The sequence below is a fragment of the Squalius cephalus genome (assembly GCF_949319135.1).
Source record: "Squalius cephalus genome assembly, chromosome: 15".
NCBI classification, from domain to species: Eukaryota; Metazoa; Chordata; class Actinopteri; order Cypriniformes; family Leuciscidae; genus Squalius; species Squalius cephalus.
Genome location: NC_137136.1, coordinates 33,676,380 through 33,697,334, shown reverse-complemented (window position 1 = coordinate 33,697,334; position 20,955 = coordinate 33,676,380). Strand labels below are relative to the sequence as shown.

General features: G+C 38.2%; 1 protein-coding gene across 1 annotated transcript in view; it reads right to left on the bottom strand.

The window, feature by feature from the left end:
- grik2 (glutamate receptor, ionotropic, kainate 2) overlaps window positions 1-19,591 on the bottom strand; it is a 230,032-nt gene extending 210,441 nt beyond the window's left edge. Inside the window, exons 1-2 of the mRNA XM_079895063.1 lie at window positions 19,542-19,591; window positions 17,015-17,333 (exon numbers count right to left, since the gene is read on the bottom strand). Coding sequence (XP_079751189.1) covers window positions 17,015-17,129 — 115 coding nt within the window. The 5' untranslated portion in view covers window positions 17,130-17,333; window positions 19,542-19,591. The remainder of the gene's footprint in view (window positions 1-17,014; window positions 17,334-19,541) is intronic.
- Between the last annotated feature and the right edge of the window lie 1,364 nt (window positions 19,592-20,955).

Genomic DNA, 20,955 nt, shown 5'->3' with positions numbered 1-20,955 from the left:
TCAGATAGGAGCTAGGTAGAGCGAAAGCCATCTCCAGTTGTTTGTGAAATAGATAGTCTGTGAGAGGCTGAAGTTAATGACTAATCACGTAAATCTAGAAAAATACTTCTGAACACATGGAAAAGAGCACACAGGATGTATATGGTGCTTCTAATGCCCATATTTTTGGCCTTTTCTAAAGCTTGACATTGCAGATCACCATCCATTTTGGTTGTATAGAAATAAGGAGTGTGAACATTTCTACTTTTGTGTTAAAAATAAAAATATAAAATAAGTAACGACATGAAGTTTGGAACAACATAGTAGCCTAATTCATGTTAGGATTGGAGTTTGAACTGTTTCACTTACAGCGATTTATCTAAATAGAGTTTCCCATTTCCACACAAAGTCCTACCAGGTACAACAGCAAACCTCACTTGAACACACACTCATGACCTTTGTAAACGAAAGCCTGTTTGATGGAAATGGTCCGGAGTCTCTCATGGAATTGCTTACACTACACTTGACCTACCGACATTCGGCAAGTGAAATTTCCTCTCAGCGGAGCGTGACCTGAGAGTCGGAGCGCAAAGGCCGATGGCTTACGTCAGATCTACGTTTCCCACAAGGCCAGTGAGAGGAGAACATCTCAAAATCTGAGCTGCTCAAGTGAAGTGTCACTTTTAGCCTCTCCGTCTGTGACTTCATCCCTCCCTTTCTTGTTGTTTCCTGATGGGAAATGACAGCTGGGATGGGCCTTGCCCAGCAGAGTTGGTGTTTAATAAGCTCCCTGATTCGCTCGCATCTGTTGGTGAATGTGATGATTCTGTTTGGGCTGTAGGTTGCTGGACGTGCTATTGATTTTGCAGTATCAATTGATAACTGGTGAGGAAGTGTGAGGGAGGGAATGATGAAAACAAAGAAAGGATTAACGATTTTCTCTGCACTGAAATGGTACTGGTGTTCAGCTGGGGGATCTGTGGACCGCTTTCAGAACCAGACCTCATTTGCACTGACCTGGAAACTGAAGGAGGAGGAGGTATCTGACTGTGTTACTACATAGTTACTACATAGTAACATACCACAAGGAAACACACCAATTGCACTGCTAGTTTCAAGAACATATTCATCTAAAGTAGCGATGTCTTTCTGCCATCACGAGATGCTTTAGATGCAACAGCCAGAAGATACTTCAGCAATCAATTAAATAAGGAATCAATTATTCTGCTTATACTACTACGGTTATCAAATCATAAAACATTGTTCAGACGATGTATCTCAAGACTTGTCTGGTTTTTGTCCACATAACACTCTTGTGTGTTGGACTCATTTCTTACACATCTCATCCCACGCCTCCATTGCAAATTCCAAAATGTCATTTTAGAGCTAGTAACAAGGACTTAAGCCACTGATAGCAGTCTAATGCCGTTATTAATGCAGTTATATATGAGAGAGAGAGAGAGAGAGAGAGAGAGAGAGAGAGAGAGAGAGAGAGAGAGAGAGAGAGAGAGAGAGAGAGAGAGAGAGAGAGAGAGACAGATTAAATGTGTGTGAATTACCTCAGTGACTCTCAACAGTGTTCAGCACTAACGTCAACTAATAGCGAAACTACGTTCATCTACGTTTATTTCTGTGGGCTGTAAAGACCTTTAAAATAACTGAAATCATTTGGAAAAGAGATACGGAGCTGTAATGCGGTCAAGACCTGCCGGGAACTACTTTAGCCGTGTGTTTCCCTGAAAATAATTGCGCACTTTACTATATAGTACCCTATGGTTCTTGACTCAGTTTTATGCTAATGAGATTCTATACATGGAGAAATGTCTTACATAAATGCATAATACTTTCATGTTTAATGGGTTATTTTATTTTATTTCTAGTGATAAAAGTATATTTATGAGCTGTTTAATTCATAAATTAAAACTAAATCCATAAAAGGATTCCATGATGGAAACTTATATATACACTGTAAAAAGTGCTACACCCACAAAGTAGGTTTTATATATTTAAAATATTTGTAATCTAGTTTATTTTATTGGTTTTATACAAAAAAGTATCAAAATACTTCATCTTTACTTAAAATATATCAGTTTTTATATAACAATATATTTTAAATAAAACCCATGCAATTTATTTGGGTAGTTATTTGTATGTGGTCGTTGTGTACAACAAATGCTATAAAAGTGAGTTGACAATGCACAATTTATTTGAGCAGCGGTCGATGTGGCAGGTGTGTTCATCAAACGTAAATATTTTAAATTTTATAAGTTGGCATTATCCCTTTTTTACTGGCGGGGACCTTCCAGGCAGATGCAGTATCTTCCTCGGCACTTCAACTGTTTGGTCGCTGCAGCGGATCTGAATTTCAGGGTCTGATTAACACGGTAAGTTGAGCAAATTCAGCCGAATTACTGGTGATGTAAAGTCACGCGAAATCGCTTACTCTTCACCTGCTCTTCACTAGGGAGCTGAGGTTAGGTTTGCAAATTGTACTGTAGCTAGCCTGCACACATGGTAAGATGGCTGCACAGTGTGGTCGATCGGCAGACAACAGCGGTTGAGACCGTGCTGTTAATATGAAATTAGTGCTGTAGTCATGCCTACTATGTGTTTTAAGGCTTGGGCTTTAATTTTGCCAATAATATCACTTTTAATCGTTAGTTAGCGTAAACTTAAACTAGCATAGTACTAGTTAACGTGTTCTATCTAACTTAGGACTTTTAGCTTACCGTTTAATGTCAAATATTAGTTTAAGTTAACGCTAAAAGTGATATTATTGGTAAAATTAAAGCCAAAGTATCCTTAAAACACAAAGTAGGCTGATTTTAGAGATTTGATCCACGTTATTTTAATGCTGCATAGTCAATTAATGACAGATGTTTGGTTGAAAAAAACCCTTAAACTATTTCTAACCTATTACTTAAAGAAGTTACATTTACAACTGATTTTTAACCTTATTTCTAACATGCATTTTCCTGGTCTTTAGATACCCAAGCACTTTTGTTGCCTGGGGTCTTCGAGCTTCACATCCAGGTAAGAAAAACTTCAGAATATAATTATAATTCAATTCAATATAAAATATAAAAATAATTCAATTACAATTTGATCAGATTATACTTTTTGACTGGATTTATCTGCCTCTGTGGAGAAAAGGAGAGAAGTGGTCCTGAGATGCCTGACTGAGTACATGGGGAAGAGACAGGAAGACCTCATCAGTGTCCACCACGTATGTATTGGGCTTAAAGCTACTTGTCTATTTTTATGTCTGTCCCATTGAGCACAGTTATGTCCAAAAGACGTCTTTTCAACGTCTTTGTCAAAAAAGTCGTATGTTGAAGAGACGTCCACTGAGGAGCCAGAATGAATGTTATGACGTCTTTTTTGACGTGTTCTGTAAGTCCAATATAGACGTTCATGGAACCTCCATACAAGGTTAAAAACCAGTTCAGATGTGGACATATTTTACGTAATTTAATGTCTCATTTAGACAATTTAAACTGTTTCTGGACCAAATAAACACTTTCAGGATGCATTCAATTAAAACTCATGTTTATTTCAACGTAATTTCTAATTGCAAAGCAACTCACAGACAGTGTGTGTTTGTCCAAAAATCATGAAATCATTACTGTCTACTTAGGGCAGGCAACTTAAGGTCCCTGGTTCGAATCTGATTTCTCTCACGATCCAAATATGTGTGAATTACAGATGCTAAGCTGTCTAAAGGTGTCAGTGCGTGTTTGTCCAAAAATCATGAAAATAAACTTCACTGTCTGTGAATTGCTTTGCAATTACACATGGAAATTACATTGAAATAAATGTGAGTTTTAATTTAATATATCCAGAGAGTGTTTATTTGGTCTAGAATAAGTATAAATTGTCCAAATGAGACCTTAAATGACGTTGAAAATATGTCCACATTGTCCACATCTGAACTAGTTTTCAACCTTGTAGGTTCCATGAACGTTCATTACAGAACACCTCAAAAAAAGACGTAAAAACCTTCATTCTGGCTCCTCAGTGGATGTCTTTTCAACGTACATCTTTGTGACAAAGACGTTGAAATGACGTCTTTTGGACATAATTTTGCTTAGTGGGTGTATTAATATTGTGATGATATGGGGTGATTGTGTTTGCTCTTGAAAGATATTTAAACTGTAGCTTAATTAACAGTAATGTGATGACCAATCAGGTACAGGCAAGGACAATTGCATTTGTTTTATTGTAATGCATCCTTTGAACCAGAAAAAGACAACACTCATGCTAGAGTAGATCATGATAGTTTAGTACCCACACTCTATGGCATTGTCATGGTAGACTTCACTCTGGTCACAGTATCCGTCTAGTATCCACCACCTTTAGCAACAAAAGTACAATTTTGACTTTGTGTGTTATGTCTTCTACCTGTCTGCTATATTCATCTCATTTCCTATTTATCTGACCAAACTCTTGATTCTTTTTTTGTCTCCACCAATAGAGTCGGGCTGAAACAGAGGTGCACGCTGAGCTTGGCAGTTGCCCACTGAAAATTTACATGTGCCATCACCCCGACACGATTGGGATTATCATATAAGGACAGCCCGTGGTCAGAGGTGTGCCAAACCTGTTGAAAGCAAGCTGCCTCCTGTTTGGACTTACCTATGCTCTCGACTGCAAGTACCCCTCAAAACTGGTGTATACTTGAGATATATCAGAGGCTTTTTGTGGGATTGGACCCTGTGCATCATCATGTCATTTTTGACATTGCAGTTCCAGTGTGATACAATGTGATGTTATGACTCACATTTACCTTTATTCAAACAGATTGGGCAGTTTGGATATTTCAATGTACTGTTCAGAACAGGTTGAAAATACACTTCTACAGTGTTTGTTTTATATTAGAGTGTACATGTGCGGGCACATTTATTTGCTGTTTTGTAGTCACTGTTAAAAGTGACACTGGTTGACACTTGACATTGAATATATTGAATAAACTATTGTCTTCAATCTACCTTCTCATCTTTTTCTTCTTCAATTGAATTTGTAATTGTTATTGACAAAGTCTGTTTATGTAAAGTTAATCACTGTAGTGCAGGATATAGACATTTAGATTTATTTTCTGAGGTTATAGCCAGGACTCAATTAAAATGTTTATTCACATATGATTAAGTTAATTTTACTAAGAAAATAAAGTTCATAAAACCTAATTAAAATGAGTACAGGTTACTTGTAGCAACCCATAAATAAGTTACCTGTACCAATAAAAGTAGGTTTATCTAACTGAGTAATACTAGTACTATTAGTTAACTCAACTCGATTTTGTTGCGTTTGTATTAAGTAATGTTAAAGTGTTCAATATACTTAAAAAAGGCTGCAAGTTGAATCAACATAAAACATCCAATGCAGCCACTTGCCTCACTTTTTATAAGTTAGATCTAGGTATTACTTTTTACAGTGTATATGAAGTGTCTGACAGATCCCTTAAATGTTCTATATATAAACTTTCTTCTAAGACAAAGTGTACAAGAGCTTAGTGTCAATAACCCAATATTCATTAATCCAAACATAATAATTCTCAGTTCGAAAGACTTTTTGAAACTTCAAGAAGCGATCTAAAAGCTGCTTCAAAAACACACTGACATGCACCTCGTGCCTCCAGAGAGCTGCTAACATTCTCAACGCCGATCCCACATTTAATATGACATTTCAGATTGGATTTATAGCATATCAGCACAAATTCCCAAGACTACCTAGTCAGAGCGAAAGAACGGCTTTCCGATATCCAGCCCTTTGCATCCATATTGATTTCTGGAGCAGATTTTAAATCATGTTTCTGTAGTGAACACGGGCTTGAGTGTACATACCCTACAGTGAGATTATTCAAATTTATCAAGATGAATTATTGACGCAAGATTGAATCCTGGAACACTGGGGTCTGCCTGTGATTCAGACCCTCCTTATACAAAGAACATCCTTTAACATGCACTTCAAGTTTTGTGTTCATTACGGAAACACTGCAAAAAATGGGATTCCAATAATGCAATCTCCCCGATCACAGCACGAAGAGTATGATATGCATCGTCTTTGTGTTCCTGGTCTTAACAGATTTACATTTCCAACTTCAGCTCCATTTGCTTAGCAACACGCTGATATCATATCATATCAAAGTCTCTTTTTAAGGCAAGTCCACTCTGTACAGTAAGTGCCAGCAATGGTGTCCACTTTAATAAGGAAAGATCAATTTCTCCAACACTACTGGTCAGCATTGGTGTCTTTGGTTCAAATCGTATATGCACAAAACTGTTCAGTGTGGTCCAGTTAATATGCGTACGCATTATACCTTGAGCTTAGAAAATGCTCTAAATATAAAAATGTACAGGATCAGCCCCACATTCACACTCATCCATATGCGCCGTGAGAATCTTCATAACCCAGGAGCAGAGCATGTTTACCCAGCGATAGAGATCTTCAGCTCAGCCGAGCTGAGAACGAATCTTGTGAACTGAAATGGAATTACCATTTGCTTCACCGCCTGCAACTCTGCTTCTAAAAGCAATTCCAATGCAACTCCCGCTGAGGAGCAGCCGGTCGAGCACTTGCTGCGTTCCCTGCCGGAGTTCGCCGTTCCTCTGTCTTTACTAATTCTTTCCGTTCCTCATTTAAGATTGAATATTGGATTCTCTGTATTTACCACGGATTTATTTATTAATTATCCAATTGCACTGAATGTGCACTTGTCTTTTTCAGCAACACTTGATCCATTAATACTAACACTTTCTTTTCTCTTCTCTTCTACTCTATATCTATTTATTTATTTGTATTACATATACTGCGTTAGACTAAACTGGGAAGGGTCACAGCACTTACAGAACATACTGTTGTCCTATTGTTAGTTAAACTGCTTCTATTGCTCTCCTCATTTGTAAGTCGCTTTCGATAAAAGCGTCTGCTAAATGATTAAATGTAAAATGTAAATGTAATGAACTTCAAATCTTTAAAGTACATTTTAAATCATTATGCTTTAAAAACCTTTGTCGTGCTTTCAAGAAGTACACTTATTTCGATGTGTTGACTAACATACTAAAGCAAGAGTAGAGTACTTGATTATAATTTGAACTGTTATTCAATATTACATTTAGTATACAAGTTAGTATCATTTAAATGTACATCATTATGAATGTGTAATTACAAATATATTTAAAATACACTTTAAAACACGCTGAAAAAAAAAAAACATTTTGTTGTGAAGTTGTAAATAAAACAAAGATTATTGAAGTAAAATACTATTTCAGTCTTTCTACTTCAAATTTCGTGTTTAATTCAATACGCTATTTGTCGATTCTTTATAATTACCGGTGAAATTAACTCGCAGTTTCTGATCGAAAATCCTTTCCACACCAATTTTTAAATAGAAATAATTTTAGAGTATATTTTAGTTTACCATATATGCTTGTCGGGATATTTGCAGTATTTGACCCACAAGACAATAGAAATAATTATGAAATTACATATATAGATATACTTAAGTCTTACTTGAGTCCTTACTTTAATTGTATTTAATACATATTAAAACTATAATACGATTTAATGCTAATAACATGGAATTAAGTGTCTCAAAATTATTTCCATAATAAGTACTCTGTTTAAAACTATGCTAAAGAGCACTTTTATTCACCATTGACAAACCAACATGTTTTACAAGAACCAAACGCTTCTTAAATTCTGTGCATCAGTAAATCTGCATTAACTCTTCCAGTCCTCAATCCTCCAACAGAGCTGCAGAACTTTCCATTAAAAGAGCTTTAATATTCATCATATTCACGCATGTTCTGCACTTCCAGTCTTTTATTTGTGTTCCCATCAAATGGCGCAGCTCTATTTATCCGACTGATCGTCCTGCGGTTTCCTTGGCCGTCTCCACACCTGCAGTGGTTCTCTGCCATGAGACTGTCGCTGCAAATTGCAACCGCTCCAGTTTCATATCCCTGTGGCACATCTCAATCCTCAGGTCCATCGATGCACAGAGTGTTCAAAAATAAAACTAATCTGATCTAATCTAATGTGTGTGATTTACTCTTACTGAACAAATTCTAGAAACTGACCCATTATGGTCTTAAAGAAAATCTGGGAAAACTAAGCTTTCTCTTAATGCTCCTTATATAAAGTATTAAGATGTTTTTTTACATGCATATAAGGAATAGCTAGACAGTTAGCAGTGTTGTTTTGCAAACAATATTTCAACCACAGTAATTTATGATTATGTGGGAAAAGGTTATATGTGGTATCCATAAAGGTGGATTACAGCATCCAGCACTGCCTCATTAAACATTGGGGGATGTGTTAAAACCAGTCTCGTAGAACTTGAGACCTGATTTAAAGGGTTAATTCACCCCAAAATGAAAATTATCCCATAATTTACTCACCCTCAAAGCATCCTAGGTGTATATGACTTTCTTCTTTCAGCCAAACACAATCAGACTTATATTTAAAAACATCCTGGTTCTTCCCCGCTTTATAATGGGAGTGAATGGTACCTGAGATTTTGAAGCCGAAAACAGTGCATCCATCCATCGTAAAAATAATCCATCCGGCTCCAGGAGTTTAATAAAGGCCTTTTGATGTGAAGGGATGCTTTTTGTAAGAAAAATATCCATATTTATAACTTCATAAACTATAATCACTGGCTTCCAGTAACAGCTAAACATGAGTCGAGTTCCAATATGATATACAGTTTATTTTTATGATGGATGGATGCACTTTTTTTGGCCTTCAAAATCTCAGTTACTATTCACTCACATTATAAAGCTTGGAAGAGCCAGCACGTTTTAATATAAGTCCGATTGTGTTTGGCTGAAAGAAGAAAGTCACTGAGGATGAGTAAATAATGGGATAATATTCATTATTGGGTGAACTAACACTTTAAGACTTAACCTACTCAGGTTTCGGCCTGGACTTGTGGTCGATGATCTCGACTACAACACTGGGGTACGTTTTCCAAAAGCATCGTTGGCCAACTATTTTCGCAAGTTCCGTCGTTATCGGCATAGTTCAACGATTCTGTGTTTCCTGAAGCCATTGTTCCAACGAACGTTGGCAAACAACATCGCAAATTTGTGTAGTTGGAACGACAGATCTCGACCTGTGGTTAGAAGCAGAGTTTCTAGTTTGCATGACGTGGACTTAATAAATCCTTATCTTGAGCAACAGAAGCAAGCTGACATTCAGTACAACCTGTGTCTTTTATTTAGAATACGTAAAAATGTCATTTACGTCTTTTAGTTTGTCAAGATATATTTAAAGCACCGTTTTTGCGCATGTGCGTAAAGTAAGAACGAGCCTATGATTGAATCTGGAAATAAAGCAAAATAACTGAGAAAAATGAGAAATAGTCCTCAGATGCCATGTCCGTAATTTATAGCAAAACATCTAGCATTAATTCGATCTCAAACAGATTCATTAAAAGAAGTTATGACTCCACACGTGCGTGACGTCATAAACCAATGTGGATGAACGACCAATTTGCGACAATATGGTTTTGGGAAACAGTCTAGTTGATTTCTTCAACGATGCATCGCACTATGGTAGTGAACCAGCGAGTTACGTCGTTGTTCGGGAAACGCACCCCTGGTTAGCATTTTGTTTGGTGGGATTGTGTAAACAGCTCTGCTCATTTTTGTGGAACTCCATTCCACAAAATCACATTTGTGGTGTATCAGCTCCGGGGGGGTGGAGGTGCTCGTGTTGTGGCAGCTGTTCTTGTGCAGAATGAATGGTTGCAGGAGCTGTTGGGAGTTTTAATGATGGTAGTTTGGTATACACTGGAATCCTAATACAAAAAAGACATAGATGTGCAAGAACAGCATGTACATCTTAAAATGCAGCTGCATTCCAGGGAGGTTATGTTAAAGAATGAGTATAATCAATAATCTGCAAAGAGCTTTGCTTTGTTCGTCCTCAGAAATAAAAACGCAATGTGTGGAAATCCCTCCAACATTGCTTGCCCAGGTTTACTGGGGGAGAATAATAACTGACAACTATGAAATCAGTGCTTGTTGAGCATATTTTAAATGGGAGACGGTTTTGCCTTGAAGCATGGAAAACTTTGAGTGCGGCTATGATCACTGATGCAGAGAAAGATCAGAGCAGAGGTTTGCTTGAATAACTTGAGTCAAATAGATTTGCATGAGTTGATGGTAGCAATTAAAATCAGTCCATGTTGTACAGGAAGTTTTTGTGCAATAGGTCTAGAGGAGAGTAAAAACCGAGGAAACAAGAGGCGACACCATGGGCAAGATCTCATGGTACAAGGATTGAAGTACAGCACGAACACAAGGGCAGCAAAGACACAGAAAGTAAACTTGCAGAGGCAGAGTAACATAAGCTCTGCCCAGAGACAAGCAACATAGTGTCAGCCCAGATCCGGGCCACATCTGGTACATTTGGATTCAACATGTACCAGATGTGGGCCGGATCTGGACCGACACTATGTTGCTGTCTGTGGGTGAATAGAAAGAGTATGAAGACACAAGGGAAGGGGTTAACTGGGACTCTAGACTTTAGTGGTTGTGAGTGGTGAGCATCATATCAGCGGAAGAAATGCCAATCCAGGATCACTGGGAAAACATGTCTGTGGTGACATTTCTGCAAAGTAGTATTATGTTGCTTCTTGAACGTTTCAAAGTGAAATGTCAGGTGAGTGGCGCTAAAAACAGGTGAACGTGAATCACTGTCATGATCCTGGCCTGTGTTCCCCTGGTCTTGTCAGAACTTTTATGTTATGTCCCGTTCTGCTACATGTCCTTTGTCGGTTGTCTTGTTGATTAGTTCTTTGATTGTTCCCAGGTGTGTCTTGTTTCCCTATTTCCCCGTGTGTATTTAAGCCTCAGTGTTTCTTGTCGAGTCTTGTCTTACATGGATGTTATGTTTGCTGAGCTCATTCTGTTCCCTGTTTCTCTGTTCTCTGAGTTGGATTTGTTATTGTGTTTATTCTATTATTAAACTCACTGCATTTGGATCCAGCTCTCCTTTGTTTTGGAGTTCACCCTAGTATTGCAGTGAGTGGCACTGAAAATTAATAATGCTTGATAGCGTTTGAAAATAACGTAGCACCACCTACACGAAACCCTAAACCTAACCAATATCGGTAACAAAAGCAAGTGAGATTTAAAAAAAAAAAACACACATTTGCTGAATAAACCAGGCCGTTTTAGCTTGCTTCCACAAGTCTTTGAGTTCTCCTGCCACTAGTGTCATTTTAGCTGCAAACTGCAGTGAATTATATGTAATTTGCTACATTTTTTGGAGTTTTGCAAAAATGTAGATACAGAGGCAAATTTCTCGAATAAGCCTAGATTGGGAAATGGTGTTATCATCATGACAGATGAATTCATAGGATTTCCAAACGGTGCACAAGACAGAAGAGAGGCAGTGGAAAGCTTTAAAGGTCCAATGGTAGCTTCCAAAACACGGATTGACAAGTGTTTGCTGCCAACTAGGTTGTGTGGGAGGTTCAACATGGTTAAAACATCACACAGATATCTTTAACTGAAGTGAACTGGAGCACCAGTCTGCTGTGTCGTTGTTTGCAGGGAAAATGATGTGGGCTGGGATACGGCGACCCCGACAGAAACCATAACACTGATTATGTGTTATTACTGGAGCAACTCCAAACTCCTGGTAGTCAAGTCACATTTATTTTTATAGCGCTTTATACAATGCAGATTGTTTCTTTACAGTGATCAACAGGAAAATAATGATTCATTGATGCAACCATTGTTCAATTAGGCTGTAAAGAAGAAAAAACCCTCACTGTTCATCTGAAGTCAGGTCAGTGTTGACTACAGTGTTGTAACAAGTGCTCAGGCCTGGCAGACAAGAAGGTGGCAAAAAACACTGAAAACCAAACAAGCTGATGAAGCGCAGACTCGTCGGTATAGAGATAATGTGGGAATGACCTGTTCTTACTCATCACTTATGTTCCATTCACAGTTCTTTTCCTTTAACGACTGATACAGAGTCTGTTTTACTAAGCAGCTGAAGAAGCCAATTGTCAGCGAACACAATGGAAACACACACTTTCAAAGGTCTGCACTGGGTCAACGTGTTCCAGTGGACAGTGATATAACAACACACAGCATGTCTTTAGGAAAGACCTTGAAACATGAGATATGAACTTTAAGCTCTGTGCTCAGCATATCAACAAATATAAATAGCTGTGATATGCTCTCCTTTTGTCTCTCAAGGTCACGTCTGTCCTGGATGAAGAAGGCCCGCACAGGGAAGGTCATGGGAGCAAATGACCGGTCAGCTCGACTGAAGGACGGCATACAGACTCACTAGCTGCGTTTACATGGACACTTATAATCGGATTGACGGATCAATCGGACTAAAAAACCTTCATGTAAACACCTTAATCGATCCGAATGAAATTTCGATCGGATTGAAAGGGGTGGTTTATCCCTTTTGTAATCCGATCGAGAGAACATGTTAAACACTTGATCGGATTGAAAACCGAAACTGAAAGGACTGCGCATGTGCAATGACGTTAAATAGCGTAATGACGTATGACGCGCGGAACGAGCTGTTCTTCCTGTTGAATAAAATGTCATATTAATAAGTGTCCCGTCATTCTTCTAAAATTCTCATTTCACTCGCGCGTCTGTGAAGTGAAGCAGGACAACGTCCCACCAGTCCTTGTTTTGGATTCTCATCCACAGACGTCTGGTTTTGGCCGCGGGGAGGGGCATTTTTACTGCGTGATCAATAAGCAGCACAGTAAAACGGTTAATATGCTCTAAATTATGACCAGAGACGAATTAATATTACGTCTGCTGTTTAAAACAAATAAAGAACCAATAGAGGAGAATATAATATAAAAGCAGGAAACTCTGTATATCCGTGCAGTGTGCGCATGTCAAAACATCAGATCCGATTTGAAACTTGTGACATATAAACGCGCACATCAACCCGATTACTTTATTTATCATTCATGTAAACACCTTGTTCAGATTCATCAATCGGATTGATTTCATTCCGATTGTGTCCATGTAAACGTAGCTACTGATGGGAAACACTTGGCAACTGTAATATCTTTAGATTTAGGCGACTTCTACACTAATCCGGACACATTTAAAAACACATCTTTTTCTCTACGTTTTGGCCTTCTTTCCACAACTGAGACAGCGTTTTGTCCTGCGAAAATGTAGCTAGTAAATATTTTTAGTGTTACAAGTGGAACTACCTGTAAGAATAAAACTAAAAAAAACTATTGCATAGTTCATGATAAGGATGCAAGTTTTTGTTTTGATCATGAGGTTAAACTGAAGATGCAGGTAATAATGAGGTAATAATACAACTAAGTGATATTTCACTATCATTTACAAGAAGATCTGCATTTTCATGGGTTTAAATAAGAGACTTTTGTCAACTGGTAAAACAAAAATGAACTTGATTTCCAAAAGTCAAACAATTTGCGACAGCTGAATGTAACATTTTTCAAGTCTCTGAGTTGCATGTAATTTATTATCGAAGCCACGAAATAATCTTCATTCCGTAAAATAAGTTTGACGAACTATGCAAAATGCCATTAGAATTTGTTTATTATAATTACCCACAAATCAAACATAGTTCACTCCTCACACATTTTCTCACGTCTGTCAAAAACTTAGGCTGGCATAACTCACTCATGGCCATCAAACACTTCACTGAATACTTGCCGGAAAAGAAATAAAGAATTACCTTACAATTCATCTGTTTTTTAATCCACATCATTTGAACATAACCTGAAAAACTCAAACTACCGGATGTTTTGACTACGAAGAGGGAGAAAATGGCGGCCTTCAACACGCTGTCTGTCAGAGACGATAACATACATAATGCATAACGCATGTGAAGATACATTTGTCCTTCATTCACTCGAATCAAAAAGATCAGGGAACTTCACTTCACACTGCAGCTAAAAAGAATAAAAGCAAATCCAACTGAAAAACTTGTTAGTGAACATCCTTTAACGTGTTGGTTTTGACTGACATTTTTATGCATTCTGATTCTGACATCCCTGATTTGAATATTTTCAATAGTTTTCTATTCTCGACTGATATTTGTCTCATAATTTTGGCAATAGAAGAACTGGTAAATAAGTGATCTTTACATGAGTCCTTGTAGACGTCCGATTTGACTAGATGCTGATGTAAGATATATTATATACTTGACAGGTCATTTTCAAGTAATTTTCTCAGTTGTTTAAAGGCAATTATCAAAGTTTAATAAAATGTTGTTTCATGTTCCAATAAAAGATGATACATCTTTACACGATTTAATTATCCCTTAGCAGATTTTGACTCATTTTATAAAATATTTTGAAAATCCTGCTGGCCTTGCACTCCTCACAGCGTAGGGAGAAAGACGTGTGTGTTGTGATTCAATGGCTGAGCTCATTAACAGTGTGCCCCGGTGTATTGTATTGTCTTTGACCAGACAGATTTTGATTTTGATTTTGTTTATGTAGGGTTATAACCCGATCAGCTCCACTTGTTCTCGTCTCTCTCTGTAGCGCAGCGCTGTTAATAAGTGTAAGTGAGATCATTGTCAGTATAAAGGCAGTACAGCTCTCTGTGTCTCTTTCTCCTCGAAGGAGCAATTTATTTCATTGTGTATATAGTCCTCTAAATCCAGCAGGATAAAATTCTGATGTCAAAAAGGGTAACACTTTATTTTGCAGTGTCCATGTTACATGTAGTTACTATAGTAATTACAATAAATTGTGCATAATTACATGCAACTAACCCTCAACCAATTCTAATTCTGACCATAAGTACATGTAGTTCATTATTCTTTTTCAACACTTAAATGTATAATCACACTGTAACACAGACACCTTAAAATAAAGTGTTACCAAATAAAATAGAAATGAAGTGATTACTAAATAATTATTTGGCTACTGTTTAGCTTTATCCAAATGCCTGCATGAAAAGCTGTCAGCTGAACATTTTATTTGGTTATTTTCCAGATGCAGAAAGTTAATAAAATATATTTTCTTGTCCTGAAATATTGTGCACAAAAACACCAGGAACAAAAATAAATGACAATGTACGTTCTTATTTTTTTAAATTGATAAAAATGTAAAAAAAAATCTCTAAAGCATTATTACTCATCTGTCGTAACATTATTTTGTAACTTGGCGTTTGTTCACTGATGGCAAGAGTTGTTTCTGCTATTGCAAAGGCAAATATGCAATGTTTCCAAATGAAAGAAAAACTAATATCACAAATAATATCAATAATCTTTTTGATTGAATTTCAGAAAATGCCTATATACATTAAAATGCATACTGCAGTATTCTCTTTAAAATATATATATAGTTCAACTATACATTTAAATACCTACAGTAGAGTGTGTGTGAGTGTGAGAAGGGCAGCTGAAGGCACAGAGGACAGTGGGACGTGGACGAGAGCCAGATGTTGTCACACACAGATGCTTTCTAATGCAGGAGAATGTGATGACACATGCAAAAGACAGTAGCACTCGTTTAGTTCTAACTTCATCTGATTCAACAAGAAGCTGCCGTTTTAGACCTAAATGGATATGATATTATAACGCAGTTACACAAGCCTATGCCACTTACACACACAAGAATACATCCCACTGGAACTACGGGAAATGCAATCCGCCGCACGAATATTTCGAGTGTTGAGCAGTGAACATACCGAGTATACTGAGAAGCAAAGCCAGCATGAACAATAATAAGCGTAACATATCTGTGCATCTCTGCCAAATAACATTGCATTTGCTGTTTTTAAGATGATTAAATGTCTGGTTAATGGAAAAAAGTCAAATCCTTTTGCAGTTTGAATGTGTGTTTGCAACAACTCTAAAGCACCACAGAGCACAGGCTAAACACACACTGCTTTCTTACACACCCACTGTGCATGAGAAGAAAAAAACACATTCTAAACAATTAAAGCGCAAAAAGCTGTGAACGCTTGTTTGCAGGCTTCAAAAAAATCCCTTGTGGCGAACTCACCCATTCTGCTAATTGCAAACCATGCACAGTAATGATAAACTAAATTTGGAAAATCTCTCCATTATGTTACATTAGTTCCAGTTTAAGACAGCATCTGCGGAAATCAGTTATGAAAACAGGACTTGAAGGCTAAATGTGGCTGCCGATGTCCTGGAGAGAGAGGAAAACAGCTTATTACATCACATAATTAAAGGAAGCCCTGGGCCGTGCCATGGAGATCCCTGAGGGGCATTTGACATTATTTGATAGTATTGATTGAGACTGGAATAGGAGCACATCAGACGGGCCTCATCCCACACAGCGACAGTATTCACTGACATTTGTACACATTTCCTCTTCCATTGCGGACCATAATGAGACTGAAGCGAACATTAATCCTTCAACTCTATTAAGAAAGCGCCTGTGACTCAGTTCTGGGAGGTGATGCTGAGCTTGGATGGCCTTCCTCAAAGCATTCGTTAAGCGGTTGCTAATAGCAACATGCAGGAGAACATCTATGCGGTGAAAGCCTACACTAAATCATGTCTTACTTTTCCTCTGATGTTTAAAATAGGAACGATTAAAAACCATGATAGTAACGATCCAAAACTCGAATAGACACTGTGTCAAATGATCAACGTGTGACTTCTAGAACTGAACTCAAGTATAGAATAGAATAGAATAGAATAGAATAGAATAGAATAGAATTCTTCAGTGCTTTAAGAACAGAACAAAAATGCGTCATTGCAATGCCTCACAGTCAAGATGTTTCTCCTCATAAAACACTCAGAAACGGCAATATGAAACAAGAGAATGTGCAAGTATGCATAAGATGCGATATGAAACAGGGGGTTTCCGTTCAGGCAACTTTTGCATGTGTGATGGAGGCTCAAAAAGTTCTGTTTGGAAAAAAAAAAAAAACATGCACGACTTTGAACTCTTTTAGGCAGACGAACATCTTCCATTTGACATTCAAGCTTTAGATGATTTAAACAACAGCGAGAGCTTCAGTGAAAAGGGCATCCGTGAAAACTGTGATGTGTTTTAAAAGGCTCTTACCGAATCTTAACACATGTGGCATCCCGTGAGAATATCCCACACACAGTAAGAGCAGCAACAGCCCAAGCCATCTGTGATGAGTTACCAGAGGAGAGCACATCTTCATGAACTGCATGTCATTCCCCAGGACGGAGCGTAAGATTCCCACTGGTTTGTGTTGTGTTGTCAGCGGTGTGATCACGGCATGGTCACTCAGACTGAAGAACACACTCCATCAGCGATGCTCCGCATGTCCGTCTCACTGCGCAAACGAGCAGCCTTCCGACCGGGCGTCCATGTTAGAGAGGGGGAATCCGGGACAAATCCATGTACGGGTGCCCTGAAAGAGCGGAGCGACACGGGAGTGAGTGATGAGAGCTGGGTTAGCGGATCGCTTGACGCGCGCGAGGCAGAAGCGGGAGCGACGAGAGCGATCAGCGCGTGCAATGCCTTCCACTGCACTGCTGCACTCACACTCACACTGACGTCGAGCCGAGAGCAACGCGCGCGCAACGCTGACCACGACCACTCACAACACCAGTTCCCACTCAGCGCGCTTCATGCGCGTGGCTCGAACATCTCTGTTCGGGGTCTATCGTGTCCAGATGATGCGAGCAAACACACTGCGTGCTTAAGCTTTCTACCCCCTCGTGCTTTTCACACAATGATAGTGTGTTTTCACATAGTTTCAGAATTAAAGAAATAATTGAAATTGAAATAAATTGACCATAAATTGCACGTGCTTTCGTATAAATGTGAATAACACATCTCTCTCTTTTCTTTCTTTTTTTCAAATAATTCTTATTTCTGGGATTAAACTGCGATTACTTTGCATGCAAACAAAATAACAGGTAAATAGTTTTCGGGGGGAAAACTCATTATGGCACGCTGATGTTACAATACGATAACCTGTCAAATGATTAGAGTAATGCCTACTGACAAGGAGATACCTTAATTAACCATCGTGATTATAATTTTATTTTGATATTAATGTATATAACAAAAACGACTTTACTTTAAACTGTAGTCTATTTTTTGTATTGTAAATTCATACGCGTGTGTGTGTGTGTGTGTGTGTGAGAGAGAGAGAGAGAGAGAGAGAGAGAGAGAGAGAGAGAGAGAGAGAGAGAGAGAGTCTGTGTGTGTGTGTGTGTGTGTGTGTGTGTGTGTGTGTGTGCGCGCACGTTCTTATATCGTTCAAGTCACACACACAGACACACACACACACATATACACACACACACATACATACATACATATACACACACACACACACACACACACACACACACACACACACACATATATATATATCGAAGTAGACAGCTGCAGGCTATATGGTGTTCTTTGAACTCTTGGGGCCTTTAAAGCCAAGAAAGGGCCTATAACGAGGACGAACCCTGTACAGCTTAAATTAAAAAGACCTCAATAGTGCTCCTACTTTTAAACTAGGCTTATAGATGTGCACTAGAACAGCCTGAGCTCGTGAGAGCTGGTGTGTTTCAGAACCGCGGACAGCGACACACACTACTGTATTTCATTCACTTCGCTTTATACGGAATCAGCTGCACGAACACACACTCTTCTATGATTTCAGATGGACTACTGCGATTATGTTTCCTCCAAGAAATGCCCAAGTATTGTACACAGGCTGAATTAGTTTAATAAAATATAAATACACCGCATGCCATCGAGTCATTTTAAGAGGTGTGTTTTGTGATTTTATTTTTCTGCAGTAATTCTAACATCTTCATGTTCATATGACAAAATGTGGATTATTTCATATTGATAAATGCGTCTCATTTCACACCAGATATGGATGATTCGCAAACGAATCACTCTGACGCCTCGTATGAAGCATCATGTTTGCAATGCATCGACTTTAGGTTTGTTTTTGGATTTTTGTCACTTATGTGTGTATCTGCTCAAATATTCAGAAGATCATAAGTGTATATTTTGAGTCTGAAATGAAATGTCTGCATAAGTGATAGCTCCTATACAAAAGTAATTCATGTGATGCTTAAACTCATCAACAGCAGAGACACACTATTTCCTGGCATATTTAATGACTTGGTGCTTCCTTCAACCTCACAACAGTGTGTGTGTGTGTGTGTGTGTGTGTGTGTGTGTGTGTGTGTGTGTGTGTGTGTGTGTGTGTGTGAGTGTGTGAGAGAGAGAGAGAGAGAGAGAGAGAGAGAGAGAGAGAGAGAGAGAGAGAGAGAGAGGGGCGGTACATTTATTTTAAACTAGGATCGCGCAGTCGTAGCCGGGGTCTCAACATGCTTTATAACTTACAAGTCATCAAAACCCTCTTTGCAATTAAGGTGAGTGCGAAAAGAAATAACAAGGTAGCCTACAATAACTCCACAAACACAGACTTTTTTCTTTGTCAAGGACATCAAGAGTTCAGATGTTAGTCATGATCTGAGGTTAAACAGACGCACATGCAGCATTAGATCAGATCAACTCTTCCGTCTTTTAGATGTCTACATTAGATAGAGTTTAAAGGCATCGCTGATGTGTGGTGCTGGTGAAGTGAATGTCTTACCTCGGGTGTTGAGAGCAGCTGAGGCTGATGAAGTGTGTGTGAGTGTGTGTGAGTGTGTGTGTTCAGATGCTCGGCTCTGTGGAGGAGACACGCCTCCTGTCGGACGAACACAATCCCGCTTAAAGCCACACTGCGCTTCAGCTGCAGATACATCTGCTTAATCGAAATATGACGGGAATACAGCATTTAAAACATGTATACGATATGCTTCCAGCTGTCATTTGACAATAATCGCGTGCCGTATGTGACAGGAGACTGACAGCAAAATAAATTATTTTGTATATTATTTTTTTTTTATATACATATAAAGGCAATTTTAGGGATATTACCAGCGTTACGGGATGGCATTTTGGTTTACAAATTCTGACTAATTCAAAATAATAATTATTCAAGATGGCGCGGTGATAATAAAGATCGCGTTAAACCACATTTAAAAAAAAAAAAACATAAAAAACAATATTATACAGAATATATGTTTAAATATACATATTTCCTTATTACATTTTCATACTCTCATTCTAATTACTAAACATTTAAATGTTTAACAGACATCAAAAATTAATGTACAAATACATTCATATATTGTTATATTGATATCATATTAATATTTTACCTTAAAAGCTAACTTTAACCAGAAAATGCTTCTTTACGGTCTTTTCCATTAATCTATGAAAACGCTACAAAAAGTCTATTGAAAAATATTGAACACACACACACACACACACACACACACACACACACACGTTGTGTTTTTATGTTTTTATACTGTTTGGACTGTATATATACTCTCCTATATTGCCATCTTTGTGGGGACATTTTGTCCCCATAATGTTGGGTTTACCAGGACCACACACACACACACACGTGGCTAATGTTATGCTTTTAAAGTAAACCATTATGAAATGCAAATCATGAAACAGTAAATAAAAGATAACATAAAAAGATAAATTAATTAACAACATATAAAACACATGTGACAACTTGCCCCAACCTACCATTATATAATAATTGACTCATCTTAATGTATGTCAGTGTGGCTTCATTGTATCAGCTTGTTCGCTTGTTTATTCATCCATCGGTTTGTTTTCTGGCTTGCATATTGTTTATTTGAACCACACTGATGTGATGCTGGTCTATGTCCAACAGAGAAAACAACTTTCTTTGTCACATTCCAGCAGAAGACGAGCACAAAGCATGTTGTCCCTGACTTTACGTCCTGAACGAGCGTTTGACCAGGGCTAGTCTCACTGAGAACGTGATCAGAGGAACAGTCCAAATAATGAGATGGAGAGAGACGCGCATGTGGAAGAGCCGTGACAGATCTGGGGGTCTTCTAAAGGACACACCAGCTTCAGTCTCAGCTTTCTGTGTGTGTGTGTGTGTGTGTGTGTGTGTGTGTGTGTGTGTGTGCCGT